The sequence below is a fragment of the Culex quinquefasciatus genome, chromosome 3 (genome assembly GCF_015732765.1).
Source record: "Culex quinquefasciatus strain JHB chromosome 3, VPISU_Cqui_1.0_pri_paternal, whole genome shotgun sequence".
NCBI classification, from domain to species: domain Eukaryota; kingdom Metazoa; phylum Arthropoda; class Insecta; order Diptera; family Culicidae; genus Culex; species Culex quinquefasciatus.
In genome coordinates, this window is record NC_051863.1 from 161,855,422 (window position 1) to 161,872,551 (window position 17,130).

At 35.5% G+C, this 17,130-nt stretch overlaps 1 protein-coding gene across 6 annotated transcripts in view; it reads left to right on the plus strand.

The window, feature by feature from the left end:
• LOC6037287 (voltage-dependent calcium channel subunit alpha-2/delta-3) overlaps nt 1–17,130 on the plus strand; it is a 33,789-nt gene extending 16,659 nt beyond the window's left edge. For 2 of the 6 annotated variants that reach the window (XM_038260925.1, XM_038260928.1), the window contains 10 exons: nt 35–183; nt 769–810; nt 5,459–5,561; nt 5,932–5,970; nt 6,157–6,267; nt 13,600–14,155; nt 14,212–14,311; nt 14,368–14,575; nt 14,636–14,837; nt 14,897–17,130. In XM_038260925.1, coding sequence (XP_038116853.1) covers nt 35–183; nt 769–810; nt 5,459–5,561; nt 5,932–5,970; nt 6,157–6,267; nt 13,600–14,155; nt 14,212–14,311; nt 14,368–14,575; nt 14,636–14,837; nt 14,897–15,007 — 1,621 coding nt within the window. In that variant the 3' untranslated portion in view covers nt 15,008–17,130. The remainder of the gene's footprint in view (nt 1–34; nt 184–768; nt 811–5,458; nt 5,562–5,931; nt 5,971–6,156; nt 6,268–13,599; nt 14,156–14,211; nt 14,312–14,367; nt 14,576–14,635; nt 14,838–14,896) is intronic. The other 4 variants (XM_038260930.1, XM_038260931.1, XM_038260926.1 and 1 more) reach the window with 3 other exon arrangements.

The window sequence follows — 17,130 nt, forward strand, 5'->3', positions numbered from 1 at the left end:
GGTATTAAACTGGTTTTGTTTTATTCCTTTGTAGGGTTTACTGCAAATACTTGAACGAACACGCAAACGAAACGTTTGCCACTCCCGAGCTGGAGTTGAAGCACTTTTTGGAGCGCATGAAGCAGGGCGGCTGGAGATGGCCAGCCCTGCGGACTCCACCCCCGCCGGAGCACGCCATGTTCTGTAAGTGTCAACTGGCCACCCTTTTGGCAGGCTCTCTCTCGTTTCTCTCTGTTTCAGACAAGTGTTTCTTGTGTGTGTATCGTATTGCGAAGAAAGCAAAACAAATTAAGTTCCATTCAGTCGTCGCGGAAGTTCAAACATTGCTCATTGATCATTAAAACCGCGAAAAAAATTTCCCACCATCAAATCCGCCATTTTGATGTCGTTTGCTCCATTTCATGAAAAAGACCCGATCATTTTGATGTCATCGTCCTACCCCACCATCATAATAAAAAAAAAGAACTCAAATTTTCGCTGCGTCCATCTGTGTCGAAAACGTTTTCAGTAGACATTCTGTTTGAAAATAACCGTCTTTTCCCTTTTCTCTTCCTTTTCGATTAATTTCGATGTGTCTGACAAATGAAAACTCAAACAAAACAACCCTCAACCAAATTGTCGAAATTAATTGCTCCTCTCTTCTGTCGACATTCATCAATTTCCGTGCGTGCGTTTGTGTGTGGTCGCAATTTTCGTACCAAAACAAAATGGCGCCAAAAAAACCCAACAAAAAAAATCGCAAAAATCGCGAAAATTGCAAATCCGCAGCTAACATTTCGACCAGAATGCCTGAAAAGGACTACTATTACTGTGAGTAAGATTTTTCTTGAAGGTTCAACCAAAAAATCGCCAAACCTAAACCTGAACCAGATTAGTTTAATTTGCAACCAATTTGTATATCCAGAGTCTGTTTCGTTTAATATAAATTTATTTTCACACACGTTTGTTTAGCGACTCCAAGTATCTAACTTCCCGTATTTTATATATATTCGATAAATGCACTCACCGAAACCAAAGCCAAGAAATTATCAAATATCTCTCACTCAAGCAATATATTCAGATGCACAAAAGTTGCGTTCGGATCGAACTCGATGAAATTGTGTAAAGTTGTTGAAAAAATGAAAAAAAAAAGATTACAATTTCATCGATTTCGTCCAGGGCAACGAAAAACTGCACGGTTTTATCGCACAATTTTTTGTTTCAAATATTGAAATATTAGTTTTAAAGCCATTTGAGTTCTTGAACCAAAATAGCAAAGTTTAACCTTAGTTTGTGTGACAACGCTAGTTATTTTCACCTTAGTTTCCTAGTTTCCATTAGTTTCAACAGAGGTCGTTTGTTCAGTTTAGAAAAAAATACCGAAGCGAAATTGTATAAGAAGTTTGTTTGATTTGAAAACTTCCTGTTTTTAGCAGCTAATAATGTATACAATTATCCTCTCTCTCTGTTAACGCATTTTCAACATATTTGTACAATTTCTCAAAGTATTTCCTCACTTGCACAAAGTTTATTGAAATACCTCGTTCATTTGTTAGCTGAGGAGTTGCATTACGCAGGAATGAGTACACCTTATTCGCCACCCAACAGAGCAACTACACTGACAGAACATCAGTACAGAAAACAATAACACAATCACAACACAATCTGTAATAATGTCCTACACACAATTTAAACTGATAGTAAATAAAACTGGTTGAGAAAGTCAATATTTAAACATAATAAAATTATTACAATTTTACATATTCATACTTTTTTCTCAGCAAGAAAAAAGAGATTATTTGGGTCCTAAAATGAAGCTTAGATTGCTAATGTCATTATTTACAACGATATAGCTTATTTTTCTGAGTACAATGACCCTTTGTACGACCACAAAGAGTTTAAAACGGATTTTTTAAACAATATTGACAAATTAACCTCGCGGTCCTTCTTGACAGAAAAGGTCCTACTTGACAGAAAAGGTCCTACTTGACAGTTCTTTCGAAGGGGACGATTGTTGATCCATCGAAAAATGTTGTCTTGTCAACTTTTTTTTCCATTGTCATGGTTTCACCATTTTAATGAAAAAAGTGTCTTAAATTGCATAATACGCCTGTCCAGTTGTTTTGCCGCAAAAAGTTCCCAAAATATTTACGATAATTTTATTTTTTTGCGAAAAATAATTTTTTTGCGGTGCAGCCAATAAAATCAATTTAAAATAATAAGGAAAATTTCACCACATCATCTTTCCATTCATTCAATTTGACCGTTATATTGTTGAGTATGGTGTACAGTCCAGACTAGATTATCCGAATAATCGAAACACGAACATTATTTATTTATTTTTAACATTGAATTTTAGTTCTGCGATCACTTCACTGTAGTTTCAGGATCTTACTTAAGCTCGACAATCAAAAATAGGCCGACGAAAAAAAAGTGTGTTGTTCGCTTATCCAAAAATTTAATTATCCGAAGTGAAATTTATTCAATGCCTTCGGAAAATCGAGTCTTAACTGTATCAAAGAGAATAATGTCCATTTGTTTATGATATTACGAAACATGAATTATAAAAAATAACACAGATGGTGCGTAAATGGTGTCAACAACTGGCAATCGCGTGCAGAGTCTCGGCCCGAAACTTCAAACACGAACAAAAGCAGCGAACCGAAGATTGGCAATGACGTTTTGGAATTTTGACAGTTTGGAACGCATGAATTACCCCATTATCGGTTTCCCGCATGGGTGATGTGGAAATTGTTGCACATGGCTGAAGTTGGGAATTTTGCAACTTATTTAAATTTATGCTAAATTTCAAAATTTAAACACGAATCTACAGTGAATCGATGTGAAAACTAAAGATACACTAAAGCCACGATGATTTGATGTGCAATCTTGATCAGAATCGCAAAAAATAGGTTTAAATTGAAAAATAATAATAAAATAAATTTTGGTCTAGAATTTAACGAAACTTTGTCTGTTTTGTAAGACTTAATGTTATTGCACAATGGATATAGAATTTTTTACAAAAAAGTAAATTTTTCGGTTCGTCCACAAACAATCTCATGTTTGTAAACAAACGACGCCATTTTGCCAATGTTGTTCGGTAGCTCATACCAGGCCATCGCCGGGGCCCTGACCGCGTGTGAATTAAAAAATGCTATGGTGAGATTCCAACCATTCCGTAGTAACAGTTCAATAGGGCGAATCTGCATTTGTAAACAAGCAGTCTATCCCTTTTGATCAAGTGACAGTTCATCTTAAGTAAGAGGGGGCTTGTTTACAAACGCCGATTCGCCCTATTGAACTGTTACTACAGCATTCGAATTTACCGTCAACTTGTTGATTATTGGATTTTAAAAGAAATTAAATTTGATTGTCTTTGACAGTATGTTTAACCCAAGTAACATTTTTAAACCAACTAGTCACCACCTAGTTTTATTAAGGTTTCATGGTAGCGTCTTGATTGCTTAATAGTTTTATTAGGGCATTCACCGCAACCAATAAGCAAGAGCTAATTTATAGGTTCTAACAGGGTTTTATGCCTCGGACATAAAACCTTGTGACAATAAAAGCTAAACGGCTTTCAATAAGGTTTTATGAAAGTTTTAAGAGAGTATGTCATGCCAAATGGTTTTATCGCATGCTTCATTAAAACCAAGGGTGTTTTAGCTGTCAAGTGCCATTAGGCATGCAAAAAGCCTAATTTAAACCACAAGCTCCTGAAAAAGCGTTTAACGCGGCTAATTAGCAGTGCATAAATATGGCGCTTAACACGTGTTCTGATTGAATGTGATTGACCGCCATCTTGATTGAAAAAATACAGAACTGAGAAATTTTGAATTTGACGAAAGCACTCATTTATGCTGAATTTCTGATATAATTGATATAGCGATTGATGTTTATAAATAATTTTAACATTATATTCAAAGAATTGGAATAAAATATTTTTTAAACATTAAAACTATGATTACAAATAATGATTTTTTATTAGGCGAGTTGATTTGTTTGGCTCTCTCCCCCCTACATTTATCAATAAAATTTCAACCGCAGCTGAATTTGAGCCACCAATTTCGAGAAATAAGCTTTCAAATTATTTTGATTACCTCCAATATCTATTTTTTATCATCGCCATTTTTGCAAACCATCTCCATTTTATCATTTGGCAAGACAAAGACTAATTTTTTTGCCAAAATAAAATCTATTTGGCATAAGACGTTTGAAGACGTACGAAATGTCTTTTTTCGTTAACTCCTGACTAGGTTTTGACAAAGGTTTTATCAAGGCTTTGAGGATGTTGTTAGGATTCAGTTGTAAAGCCTTGAACTCCTGCATAGAAAAAAATCAGGGTAATATTACATCTGGGAAGGGGTACATCTTTTATGTCTGGAAATGTGTAAATTTACCACTTTTCGGGTGTAACGTCACTTGTTCAGTCTAAATTGAGGTAAAATTACATCATAAAAGAGGTAATATTCAACCTTACAAAATTACAGCTTCCAAATTTACATTATTTTTTTCTGTGTGTGTAGGTTTTATAAATAGGTCGTGACAACCTTTTGCGGAGGTCCTTTTGGGTTTTAACTTAGGTTTATCGGAGTTCTGGGGAGGCTGTTACGACTTAGTAGTTTTAATGTTGATTTAGGCAAATAGGTTTTATAGCGGTTGTGACAGCTTTGATAAAGCCTAAATGGGAAATAAACCATAGAAAGTTGAAAACATAATCAATAAAAGAAAACATAAATATTTTCCAATAAAATACAAAACCAACAATACTACGATCCACTACAGAACACAAACAAGCTTACTCACTGCAGTGTGTGAACTCTCTTTCTCGATGTTCTGCTAGCCATATCCACCTCCACAGAAATAACACACACCCATACATTCAACAGAAATCTGCCGTTTCTCGATGTAAATTCAGCCAACAACTGCATTCCGCATGCACCTACAGAATTTAACCCAAACGCACTTGATGTTATTCTCTATATCTATCTCTTTCACACCTTCTAAAATTTATACTACCCATAGGTCAAAAAATTTTGGTTCGTCAACCTAATGTTCATCGTCAATCAGATTCACCTCACCTCAAGCCCACTCCAACTTCATGTTAATGCACATCCATCCCAACCCTCACCCCTTGAAAAATGTTTCTCACACCGTTTGTGTTTATTTCTGTTTTTGATGTGTGACCCCTTCGCCATTGTTTGATAATAAAAAAAAATCACCCAATTAGTGAAAGCACCTAACGAACCAACTATCCACAGCCAAATTAGTGTACACCAGAGCGGAAAAATAGAGAAAAACATGAAACAAACTACTAGCGCTATCTGTTGCAAAAAAAAACTTAGCGAACATTAAAATATTGTTCTAGTGTTTTTCTCTATTTTTTTCTGGGCGGATCAAATTTTCTTAAATTCCTAATCGGACTAACTTTTCAAATTTCCGTTTCTTTACTTTTATTTGCTACTCTCAAACCAACCAGGTGACCGAAATCTTATGCAAGCCCTGGTGTACGACGCCAAAGTAACGGAATGGTTCTCGCGTAACACCAGCGGTGGCAGTGGCAACAAGGACGAAAAGCAAGGGTAAGTGTCACGTGGGGCAACATATCACACGATATGCACCAACCCCCCACTCACCCCTACTAATTAAACGCATATAGTAATTTATTTCTAAACTCTCATGAGGCTACTAACGAACGCGCGCAACTGATTTGTTGGCTAATTGTTATATGATTGAATTTTCTTGTTTTCTCCCCCACCACCAAAAATCTTCCCCATTTAACGCACTGGTAATCGATTTCGGTAAAATTACATATGCTCACTAATCGCTCAACCCCCACAAAACGCACTCGACACACGTGGAATTTCCTCTTCTTTTTGTCTACTTTGTTTCTTCTCTCGCACTTGTTTGAATACTTGTTTACTCCCGAAACACAAACTCTAAACGGAATAGTCCTAGCCCAATAGCCGTTTTGATGGGTTTGTTGCCAAGGTAATTAGTTCCATTCACCAGACTGTAGTACGAGCTCCCAAAAGCATTTCACTCAGCGTTTTGTACAGAATACTGGCAACACTGAAAGCAGCGTCTTCAAAGAGTCTCCCGTGTTGCGATACAGTTCTAACGCATTTGCGCATTTTTTTTGTTGGTTCTTTTTCCTGCAAATTCAATGCTAACCAGGAACGAGTTTAAGCAACGATTCGGCATCACCGTGTCCTTCCTGGCGACGCACAGCGGACTGACCCGGTGGCAGGACCACATGAACTTTGGGGACGAGTCCAAACAGGCAGAGTAAGTAGATTTAATGTAATGTATTCATTATTTCAGAAATGATTTTTTCATTTTATTCTTAACAATTCTGGTTTTCAAAATGATCAAATATTTTTTCTTGATTTTCACTGCCCTTTTCCAGAATGCTCAAAAAATACGCATTTCTTATCTAAAGAATAATTTCAAACAAAAAACTTTCTGTAAGAATCAATATTAACCAATCAGTCTTTGAAAAAAATATCGAAAGTTCAACAATACTTTTAACATCCATGTTATTTTTTGAATTGGTAAAAGTATAGTTTTTGATACTTCGTTTCATCTGGAAATGACAAAAAGTCAAAGATAACTGAACTTAAAATTTCGTTCCTATTTTTTTAAATCTTCATCATCATTTTAAATCGAAGAATGATTAAAACATAATTGCTGATATTATTCATTCAAAGGATTTTGAAAAATGTCAAGGAATTTAAAAAAAAAATTGCCCAGTTCCCTTTTTAATTTTTGATGTTGTTTTTTTAATCAATGTTAATTTATCTAGTGGTCAGTATTTAACTGTTTTTTTTTCAATTTTTATGTTTTACCACTTATTTTGAGCAAAATTTTTGAAGATACAATTTTTTCAACAGTTTTGCAATAACTCTAAACTCTTTGGATTTTTTTTTGCAATTTGTAACCTTTGTTGTAAATTAAATTAGTCCGATGCAAATGTTTTACTAAGTTAATGCGCCATATTCAAAACTGGCTTGAGAGCAGTTCTCTACGAAATCGATCTTTTTTTTTGAATTTTAATTTTTGTATTTTTAATCCGGCTGAAACTTTTTTGGTGCCTTCGGTATGCCAAAAAAAGCCATTTTGCATCATATAATATTCCATTCAAATTTGGCAGCTGGCCATACAAAAATGATATCTGTATCTTTTGAAGGATTTTTTTGATCGATTTGGTGTCTTCGGAAAAGTTGTAGGTATGGATATGGACTACACTGATAACAAATGATACACGGTAAAAAAAATTGATGATTTTTAATTTCACTTTTTGTCACTAAAACTTGATTTGCAAAAAAAAAACACTATTTTTTATATGTTTTAGAGGACATTAAATGCCAACTTTTCAGAAATTTCAAGAATGGGCAAACAATCTTTGAGCGAGTTATAATTTTTTGAATCAATACAGATTTAAAAAAAAAATAGAAATATTGGTCGCAAAAAATTTTTAACTTCATTTTTCGATGTAAAATCAAATTTGCAATCAAAAAGTACTTGAGTGAATTTTTGATAAAGTGCACCGTTTTCAAGTTATAGCCATTTTTAGGTAACTTTTTTGAAAATAGTCGCAGTTTTTCATTTTTTAAAATTAGTGTCCATGTTTGCCTACTTTTGATTTTTTTTTTGAAAAGCTGAGAAAATTCTCTATATTTTGCTTTTTTGAACTTTATTGATACGACCCTTAGTTGCTGAGATATTGCAATCCAAAGGTTTAAAACAGGAAAATTGATGTTTTCTAAGTCTAACCTAACCAACCCAACATTTTCTCATGTTGATATCTCAGCAGCTAATGGCCCGATTTGCAATGTTAAAATATGAATTTTCCGATCTTTTCGAAAAAAATATTTGCAAACAAATTAAATCAATACTAACATTTCAAAAGGGCGTAATATTGAATGTTTGGCCCGTGTTATATATACACTTTTTTTAGGCCGGATCTCAGACATTTTGATGAAAACGTTGTCCGGATCTATCAAGCAACTTATCATTGGATGGGTAATCAAAAGTATAATTTTCAAGGGAAAACCTTATGAGACCACCCTAAAAAATTTCGAAAATTGTCCAAATATATGTTTTTCCATGTAATTTTGACCGCTGAATTTGAATATATCCTCAGAATTGACCCAAATTGTCGAAAAATTGGTTTTGGTCATATTTTGGGTTTAAATGATAATTTTACACACTTTTTTTCTAAAACTTAACCCTGAATTGCCACGTTCAAAAAACTGATTTTTATAGGTTTGCTCAGATGCTTTCTATAAATTTGGTCGTAGAAGGCGTAGCTTACGAGATAAAATTTTGGTGTCTTCGACAAAGTTGCTTGGATTGGCTAGACCAACAACTTTCTACAAGACAAAAAATTCCCAAAAATATTCCTGAAAAGTTAGATTTTCAAAATCACCCTAATAGTGCACCACCCTAATTTCCAACCAAACCAAAAGTTGCTTTTTTCCATATGCAGCAACTCTTCTGAAGACACCAAAGCTCCAAAACTTCATCATTTTACGGAAAATCCATTTTCCACCTAATTTTGCGATCTAGACCACTGTGCATTGAAGATTGGACCTCTGGTTAAAAAAAAAATGGTTGCTGAGATACAGCGGCTTGAAGAAAAAGAAACAGAAAAATTTAAGTTTTCTAAGTCTCACCTAAGCAACCCACCATTTTCTAATGTCGATGTCTCAACATTTCAATGTTAAAACATGAAAAATTCTTGAAATTTTTCGATCTTTTCTAAAACAATATTTTGAATTTTTTTGAATTATGACTAACATTTTAAAAGGGCCAAACATGCAATATTAAGCCCTTTTGAAATGTTATTCCAGATAAAAAAATCAAAAAGATCTGAAAATTTCGATTTTCCGAAGTGATTTTTTTCTAGTCTAGACTGTATACTTATTTTTCCAGAATCATACCTACATTTTTGCTGAAGACTCATAAGAAACTCCGCTCTCAAGATACAGGTTCTAAAATAGCAGCCATTAGAGGGAGACGATTCTCGAGATTTTCAATTTCCCGGAAATCGAGAGTTGAATTTGGCCATTACCCGGGAATTCCCGGTACCCGGGAGTTTTTTTTCCTATGCCAACACGCAGAAAAATCAAGCCTGTTCGAATCAAAAAAATATTTTATTGTTTTAATTTAACGACTTTTTGATAAAGTAACCCTGAAAACCAATTGAAACAACTCAAAACTTTGAGTTTAATTTACTTACTATATTTTGTCCAACTCTTTGAGAAATAACAACAAAATTTACGCTTTGATTCAACCTAAAACAGCGTTGATTCAACTTATCTTAATTTTTTGGTTTAAATAAAAACTATTATTGTTTACACGTGCCCGCTATCTGTCAAAATGTTAAGTTTTCTCTCGGCAAGCGGATGATCCATCTTCGAAGTTCGTTTTTTTGTTCGTTTCGTGCGGCCAGGCCATACGTGTGATTCTATCTGTGGCCTGTTCTCTTGCCGCGGCAATGAGCGTGAGCAATGATTCGCGAAATTCGGGACGGAAGTGTTCGAGATTCGAGGTGATATTAAAGCCACCACGAACCAGGACTCAACAAGTTGCAAGGCGGAAAACCAACACAGGTCAGCAGATCGAATGGAAATCCCAAAAAATAGCCTTCAACGAAACCAGCTTTGTAAGCATCTTATCATTTTACCTCAAAAGTCCCGCTTTTTCCACACTTGAGCAGTTCTCTAGGATTTCGGTCATTCGATTTTTTTTTTGTATTTTTTAATCCGACTGAAACTTTTTTGGTGCCTTCGGTACGCCCAAAGAAGCCATTTTGCATCATTAGTTTGTCCATATAATTTTCCATACAAATTTGGCAGCTGTCCATACAAAACTGATATGTGAAAATTCAAAAATCTGTATCTTTTGAAGGAATTTTTTGATCGATTTGGTGTCTTCGGCAAAGTTGTAGGTATGGATACGGACTACACTGGAAAAAAATGATACACGGTAAAAAAAATTAGGTGATTTTTTTTATTTAATATTTATCACTAAAACTTGATTTGCAAAAAAACACTATTTTTAATTTTTTTTATTTTTTGATATGTTTTTGAGGACATAAAATGCCAACTTTTCTGAAAATTCCAGGTTGTGCAGAAAATCATTGACCGAGTTATGAATTTTTTAATCAATATTAATTTTTTCAAAAAATTTAAATTTTGGTCGCAAAAAATTTTCAACTTCATTTTTTGATGTAAAATCAAATTTGCAATCAAAAAGTACTTTACTGAAATTTTGATAAAGTGCACTGTTTTCAAGTTAAATCCATATTTAGGTGACTTTTTTGAAAATAGTCGCAGTTTTTCATTTTTTAAAATAAGTGCACATGTTTGCACACTTTTGAAAAAAATATTTTTGAAAAGCTGAGAAAATTCTCTATATTTTTCTTCTTCGGACTTTGTTGGTACGACCTTTAGTTGCTGAAATATTTCATTGCAAAGGTTTAAAACAGGAAAATTGATGTTTTCTAAGTCTCACTCAAACAGCCCACCATTTTTCAATGTCGATATGTCAGTAACTAATGGTCCGATTTTCAATGTTAAAATATGAAACATTTGTGAAATTTTCCGATCTTTTCGAAAACAATATTTTCAAAATTTTCAAATCAAGACTAACATTTTAAAAGGGCGTAATATTGAATGTTTGGTCCTTTTTAAATGTTTGTCTTCATTTGAAAATTTTGAAAATATTGTTTTCGAAAAGATCGGAAACATGTGCACTAATTTAAAAAAATGAAAAACTGCGACTATTTTCAAAAAAGTCACCTAAATATGGATTTAACTTGAAAACAGTGCATTTTATCAAAATTTCAGTAAAGTACTTTTTGATTGCAAATTTGATTTTACATCGAAAAATTAAGTTGAAAAATTTTTGCGACCAAAATTTCGATTTTTTTAAATAATCAGTATTTATTAAAAAATTCATAACTCAGTCAATGATTTTTTGCACAACCTGGAATTTTCAGAAAAGTTGGCATTTTATGTCCTCAAAAACATATCAAAAAATAAAAAAAAATAAAAATAGTGTTTTTTGTTAATCAAGTTTTAGTGATAAAAAGTTAAATAAAAAAATCACCAAATTTTTTTTACCGTGTATCATTTTTTTCCAGTGTAGTCCGTATCCATACCTACAACTTTGCCGAAGACACCAAATCGATCAAAAAATTCCTTCAAAAGATACAGATTTTTGAATTTTCATGCATCATTTTTGTATGGACAGCTGCCAAATTTGTATGGAAAATTATATGGACAAACTAATGATGCAAAATGGCTTCTTTGGGCATACCGAAGGCACCAAAAAAGTTTCAGTCGGATTAAAAAATACAAAAATTAAAATTGAAGAAAAAAGACCGATTTCGTAGAGAATTGCAGAAGTCTGTGGAAAACCACGATCTACCTGGAAGCCTGGTAGCCAGTACTGGCGTGATAACATGGCCGCCCAACGCGAAGATGCATTTTAGTAAACTTGGCGGTTCAACGAGCGATGTTGTTAGCAACACCAGGTGTGGTGCAAGGGCAGCGATTCAGATTGTTCAAGAGTCGGTTGAAATTATTTGTGATCTTCAATAAAATTTGAAAAATGAATTGCCGAATTTATTTATTAATTCAATAGAAATAATCACCAAAAAATTGGAAAAAATACTCAGTTGTTTCAACAAAAAATCCATATTTAAGTCAACAAAAAACCGACGTTGTTTCAACAAAATTCTTATTTGAACGCACTATCTGTCAAATCTTGATAAACAAAATTGATGGGGAGGTTCAACAAAAAACTGCTTTGAAATAATAAAATGTCCCGATTTGAATTCGCAATTCGCAATTTTCAGTGTAAGAACGGGCCTTGACCGATCTTATGCACCAGGTTCCCGACGAACACGCACTGCCCTTACACCTACATCTCACCCTTGCTCTGAGTCAGTACGAGCAACACGCTAGAACACGCTTTGAGTGTTCGTGCCAGGCATGCACACCTTCTTTTCCGGTTACGCATTTTAACTCGGCCGGGGGTGGTACATTACGTAGGGTTTGATGTAAGTATAAGCGCCTAACCATTTATAGTGTGCCTATCAACTTTCATAAAGCAAAAACTGTTATATTTTTAGTTTAAATTCAAAAACTAATTGTTATTTACTGTGTATTGTTTTCTCCTGAAATCTTCCCTATTGTTGAGTCGTGTTTATCTGTTGCTATTTCTTTTGTCGCGGTGTTTTGTTACAATATTTTGGTCCTAAGCATTTTATAAAAGTTTTCAAAAGTACAATAGTAATATTTGCGTTAATCCTTTAATCATTTCATAAATTGAGTCAGGGCTCGAACCTCACTTGCTTAAGAAAAAGGTGAAGTTTCAAAACAATGGACAGTGAAAGAAATATACTATGTAAAGAATCAATAGTAAAAGAAAGATAGTAATTTATGAAGAAGATAAAGAAATTAACAATAGTTAATAAATAGAGGTAACAAACATGCTTAGATTGTATTGAGGGCAATTTACAGGGAAGATGAGAAATTATTGAAATAGATAAATAAAGAAAAGGCACATGATAAACAAAATTGACATCGCTGCCAAATTAAGGGAAAGCAGACAGTTTGTTGCAGCAGCATCAATTAGTAAAATAGAGTGGAAAAGCGTTGAGAAATAAGAGAATCAAATAAGTAAAATAGAAATCAAATGGAGGATAATAAACCAAAGCCGTTTAAGAAAATCAGTGAAACAAAATAAACAGATGATAGATGGTAGCTGGAAATGGAAAGGAGGAGGAAACCCCGTTCTGCAACGTTCAGGTACATCCACAGCAGTTGACTCAACATACTGCGAATCTAAACAATACCGTCTACAATCACAAATTACTTCCCTTTCCCACATTGACGCGCCCCTTTCTTCTAGCTGTCTCGACTCTGACCCTCGCTGGTCAAAGGTTTACGATCCGTTTCCACAGGCCACCAGCTAGGTCATCATGAAAACCAAGCCAACGTGGAGGTAAGAAAATAGGACACTTGCAAGGAACCAGAGCTATACTGTCCTGATCAAGAAAGATCTAACAGGACTACGGACGTAGTCAGTGACGCTCCTTCCAGGATGTTCCTCGCCTGAGCGTCAACTGAAGAGATATCATCAGAATCATTCGCACTTGGCCTGCAATAAAATGTCCCGATTTGAAGCAACAAAATTCGAGAGTTGATTCGATGCAACAATTTTGTTGATTATATTCAACAAAATATTTTGTTGAATCAAACCTCGTACAGGCTGATTCTACAAAATATTTTTCTGCGTGTGCGTAATGTTAACCGCAAAGTTGATTTTTTGAAGTAGATTGAATTTGAGCATGAGAAATTTTATTTTCATAAATCCCTAGCAAACTTTTGCACTGGTTATAGCACCACAACTAGCTCATTAAGCGATTTTGCTCATATTTGGCACAGATACTACAGATAATAAACAAATTAAAAAACTGTATTAAGAATGTGTATGGACGAACAACTGATGCAAAATTGCTATTGAATAAATTTGTAAATTTGTTTTTATGGTCCCATTAATGGTTTAAACAATTTTTTAAATATCCACTCTTCCATCCACTAGACCCGACTTCAGCGAGACGAACAACCGCGCCACCGATGAGATCTGGTACAAGCGGGCCGTCGAGCTGTACTACAACATCAAGAACCGAAAGGGAGCGGACGGCAGCGGCAAGGACGACGGGGACAAGAACAGTTACGTGTACTCGGTGCCGTTCGATGCCGGAAATCGGAACGACACGCTGGTCACCGCCAGCAACGCCATCTTCCACACGGACGGTGGCAAGGAGACGCCGGTGGCCGTCGTGGGCTTCCAGTTTCACCACTCGGCCATGTACACCCTGTTCCGGAACATTACGAGCCAGTGCCTGCACAGTGATCCGCAGTGCGAGAAGACGTGCTTCACTGGGGACTATCAGTGCTACGTCATTGACAACAACGGGTTCGTGGTGATCAGCGAGCAGTTGCAGGAAACGGGTTCCTTCTTCGGGGAGGTCAAGCCGGCGTTTATGCAGCGGCTGATTGACGACGGGATCTTTAAGAACGTTACCATCTACGACTACCAGGCGGTGTGCTTTGCGGGCAAGGGCACCGTCAGCCTGGGCAACGTTATTCAGACGGTTTGTGGAGATATTTTATGTTTGAAGATTTTAGATTAATTCATGAATTTTTGTAGCCTCTGAGAATAATCTGGTGGTTCCTGACGAACGCGATCTCCTACGTCCTGTGGGTGGTGGTTCAGATATTCATCACAATCGTCCAAGCGTACGATGAAGGTAAGGGAGATATGAACAGCAATGAGCTTTTGCTAGCTAACAGTTTCATTTTGCAGTCATGTACGATAGCAGCGCGTACGACGCCGTGGCCGAAATGGGCGACCTGGAAGATCCCACGGCCGGTCGTTACAAGGAGCCCGAGTTCAACAAGGTGCTGATCAACCGGACGCGGCCGGAACCGTGCGACCACGTGATCACCCTGTACGAGCTCAACAATGACCTGGAGCCAAGCATGTACAAAAAGGACGCCCACCAGTGTGAGAGGTATGGCGACTACAGAGATATTCTAAAGAGTTTTTTAAAACGTCATCTATCAAATTTCAGACCGTACGTGGTCCTGCCGGTGCCGTCGAGCAACATGATCCTGCTGGTGCTGGACACGCTCTGTCCGCTGCCCAGCTCGGTGCCCACTCTGACGACGTGGCCCGTCCAGCACGACTACAACGCCTCGTTGGCCTGCCACAAGGTCCACAACGTGGAGCTGCCCCGGCGGAGGCCGCTGACCTGCATCAACAAGCACGCCAATGTGAGTTTTGCACTACACGATTTCTCAACCAAACTCATCACATCTTGTTGTCTCCACAGGAAAGTATAATAGAACTTTGCGGCCGGGGGACATCGCTCGGTCCACAATTGGCCCTCACGATCGCACTGAGTGCGATCCTGCTCGGAATGTGGCACTTCCGGCGCCCTTAGGCTCAGTCTTCAGTCGTCTCTTCGTTGATCACGAACGGCACGAGAAAGTCACTTTAACTATTTTCTAAGGACAAGCCAATTTTTTCACTTTTTCTCTCGTTGACAAACATAAAGTCTGTAAGCTATCAAAAACGACCAGCTTGACAAAAACATTCGAATAGATTTTTCTAAACTATCTCAAATGACAAGATTATCTTGTTGGACTAAATACTGAGAGCTTTCAACTTGAAAAGAGAAATTTTGAGTTTTGAATTTCGTTTCAAATGGGAATTTACTCAGTTGGATTTATTTTACCGAATTCGGTAAGGTTTACCGTTTTTCAACTGCTGAACAGTTCGCTAAATTGAAAACTACGGAATTTTGTCAAAACTTACCGAAATTTGGTAATACACTTCATTATTGTTCATCATACCTACAATAGATTTCCGGTAAAAAAATGTTCATTTTGACAGATGGTGTAAGCATCAAAACGTAACCGATTACACAACTATTGATTTCGGTAAAAAAGTACACATTTAGATGTTTTTACCGAATTCAGTAAAATTATACTGGTTTTCAACTGCTGAGGTCGGTAAACTAAAAACTACCGATTCCGGTAAAATTTGGTTCACATTTTGACAGATAGTTTACCGTTTTAAATTTTACTGATTTTGACAATACCGAATTCGGTAAAAAAAATTTGTATGAAATATACATTTTTAAAACCACGTTCGCTTGCCCGTTTTTTTAAATTGACAAAATACAATGTTTTCTTTAAAGTACAACCCCAATCTGAAGTTGTTTTTTTACAATAGAAGTTGTTAACAAATTAAAGAAAAAAAAATTACAAATAGCTTCAAATCCAAGTTATTATCATTTTTATATCAATAAATAATAGACAATTACAGATAAACAGACGTGACACTCATAACAAAAATAAACAAAAACGGAAGCCACGCGTTTCAAGTGCGGTTCGTTATCAAACTTTGTTTGTTTATATATCAAATCGTTGGTTAATTTTGCTGTACCCGTCTCATTTGGTAATGGAACCAAACAAATTTTCACATCTGCAAAAATGTGAGAAAAACCTTATAAACCGATAGTGAAACAAATTTTTACATTCCTTACAATAACCAGCAGTTTAGATCATTCTATCAAATCTAGCAGAATTTCGTTACAACATTCCAGAAGATTTTATTACAAAGACAGTCTCTAACTAGTATAAATCGCTTTAACAAATAAATAAATTTTGTTATCGATCAAACCGCTACCAAACAAACTCAAAAATCTCTTTACAAATTCAAATACGCATCTGTACAAAGTAAACGCAAAAAATAGTTAATACACCCCTCAGAACGAACGAATGTGCTAACACTGATTAAAAATCGATTTAAACTATAATGAATCAAATCAATTTATTCTCGTTACATTTTGTTGTTACTCACTAGCCGATGGTTGAAATTTTCTTGCGATGAAAGCCGAAACAAAGTTTGCCTATAGTTTGTTCAGTTTCCTGCGTTAAACTCTCCAAGGTGTTGATGTTATTGCTTTTGTGGCTTAGTAGAATTATATATAGTCAAAGAAACACAACGCTAATCGAGACAAACAGAGATATTCCCCATTTGAGGAGCATACAAATGTGAACAACTTGTAAAAAGACTCGTCAATCACTAGGTAAACAAAAAAAAAAACACTGGGTAAAAGAAGAGGAACGAATGAAATTTTTCTACACAATTGTAAATCTTAGCAACATAAAACTAGGTTTAACAAAAACCAACGCAAGTGAGATTATTAGCAACATAATTTCCAAGTTTACGATAAAGCGATTTCTTTCCGCCAAACTAAGAAAAAAAAACGCATTTTCCTCCCCGCCAGGTTCCAACAATTTTGCGCAAAAGAACCAAACTAAAAGGAAAACTTATCTTACTTAAAAATAAAATCATTAAACGCATTACAAAAAAAAAGTAAAACTGTAACCAGGCGCGAACCGAAAATTAGGAGAGAAAAAAAACAAAAGCGGACGGAAGGCATCATCTTCTGGCCCGCAAATTGCAGCGATAATAACACGTAAGGCAAAAAGGAAACAAGATTTTTTCATTGAATTTTTTGGTAATAAAAATCTGTGATAAAATAAGCGAGTAAAA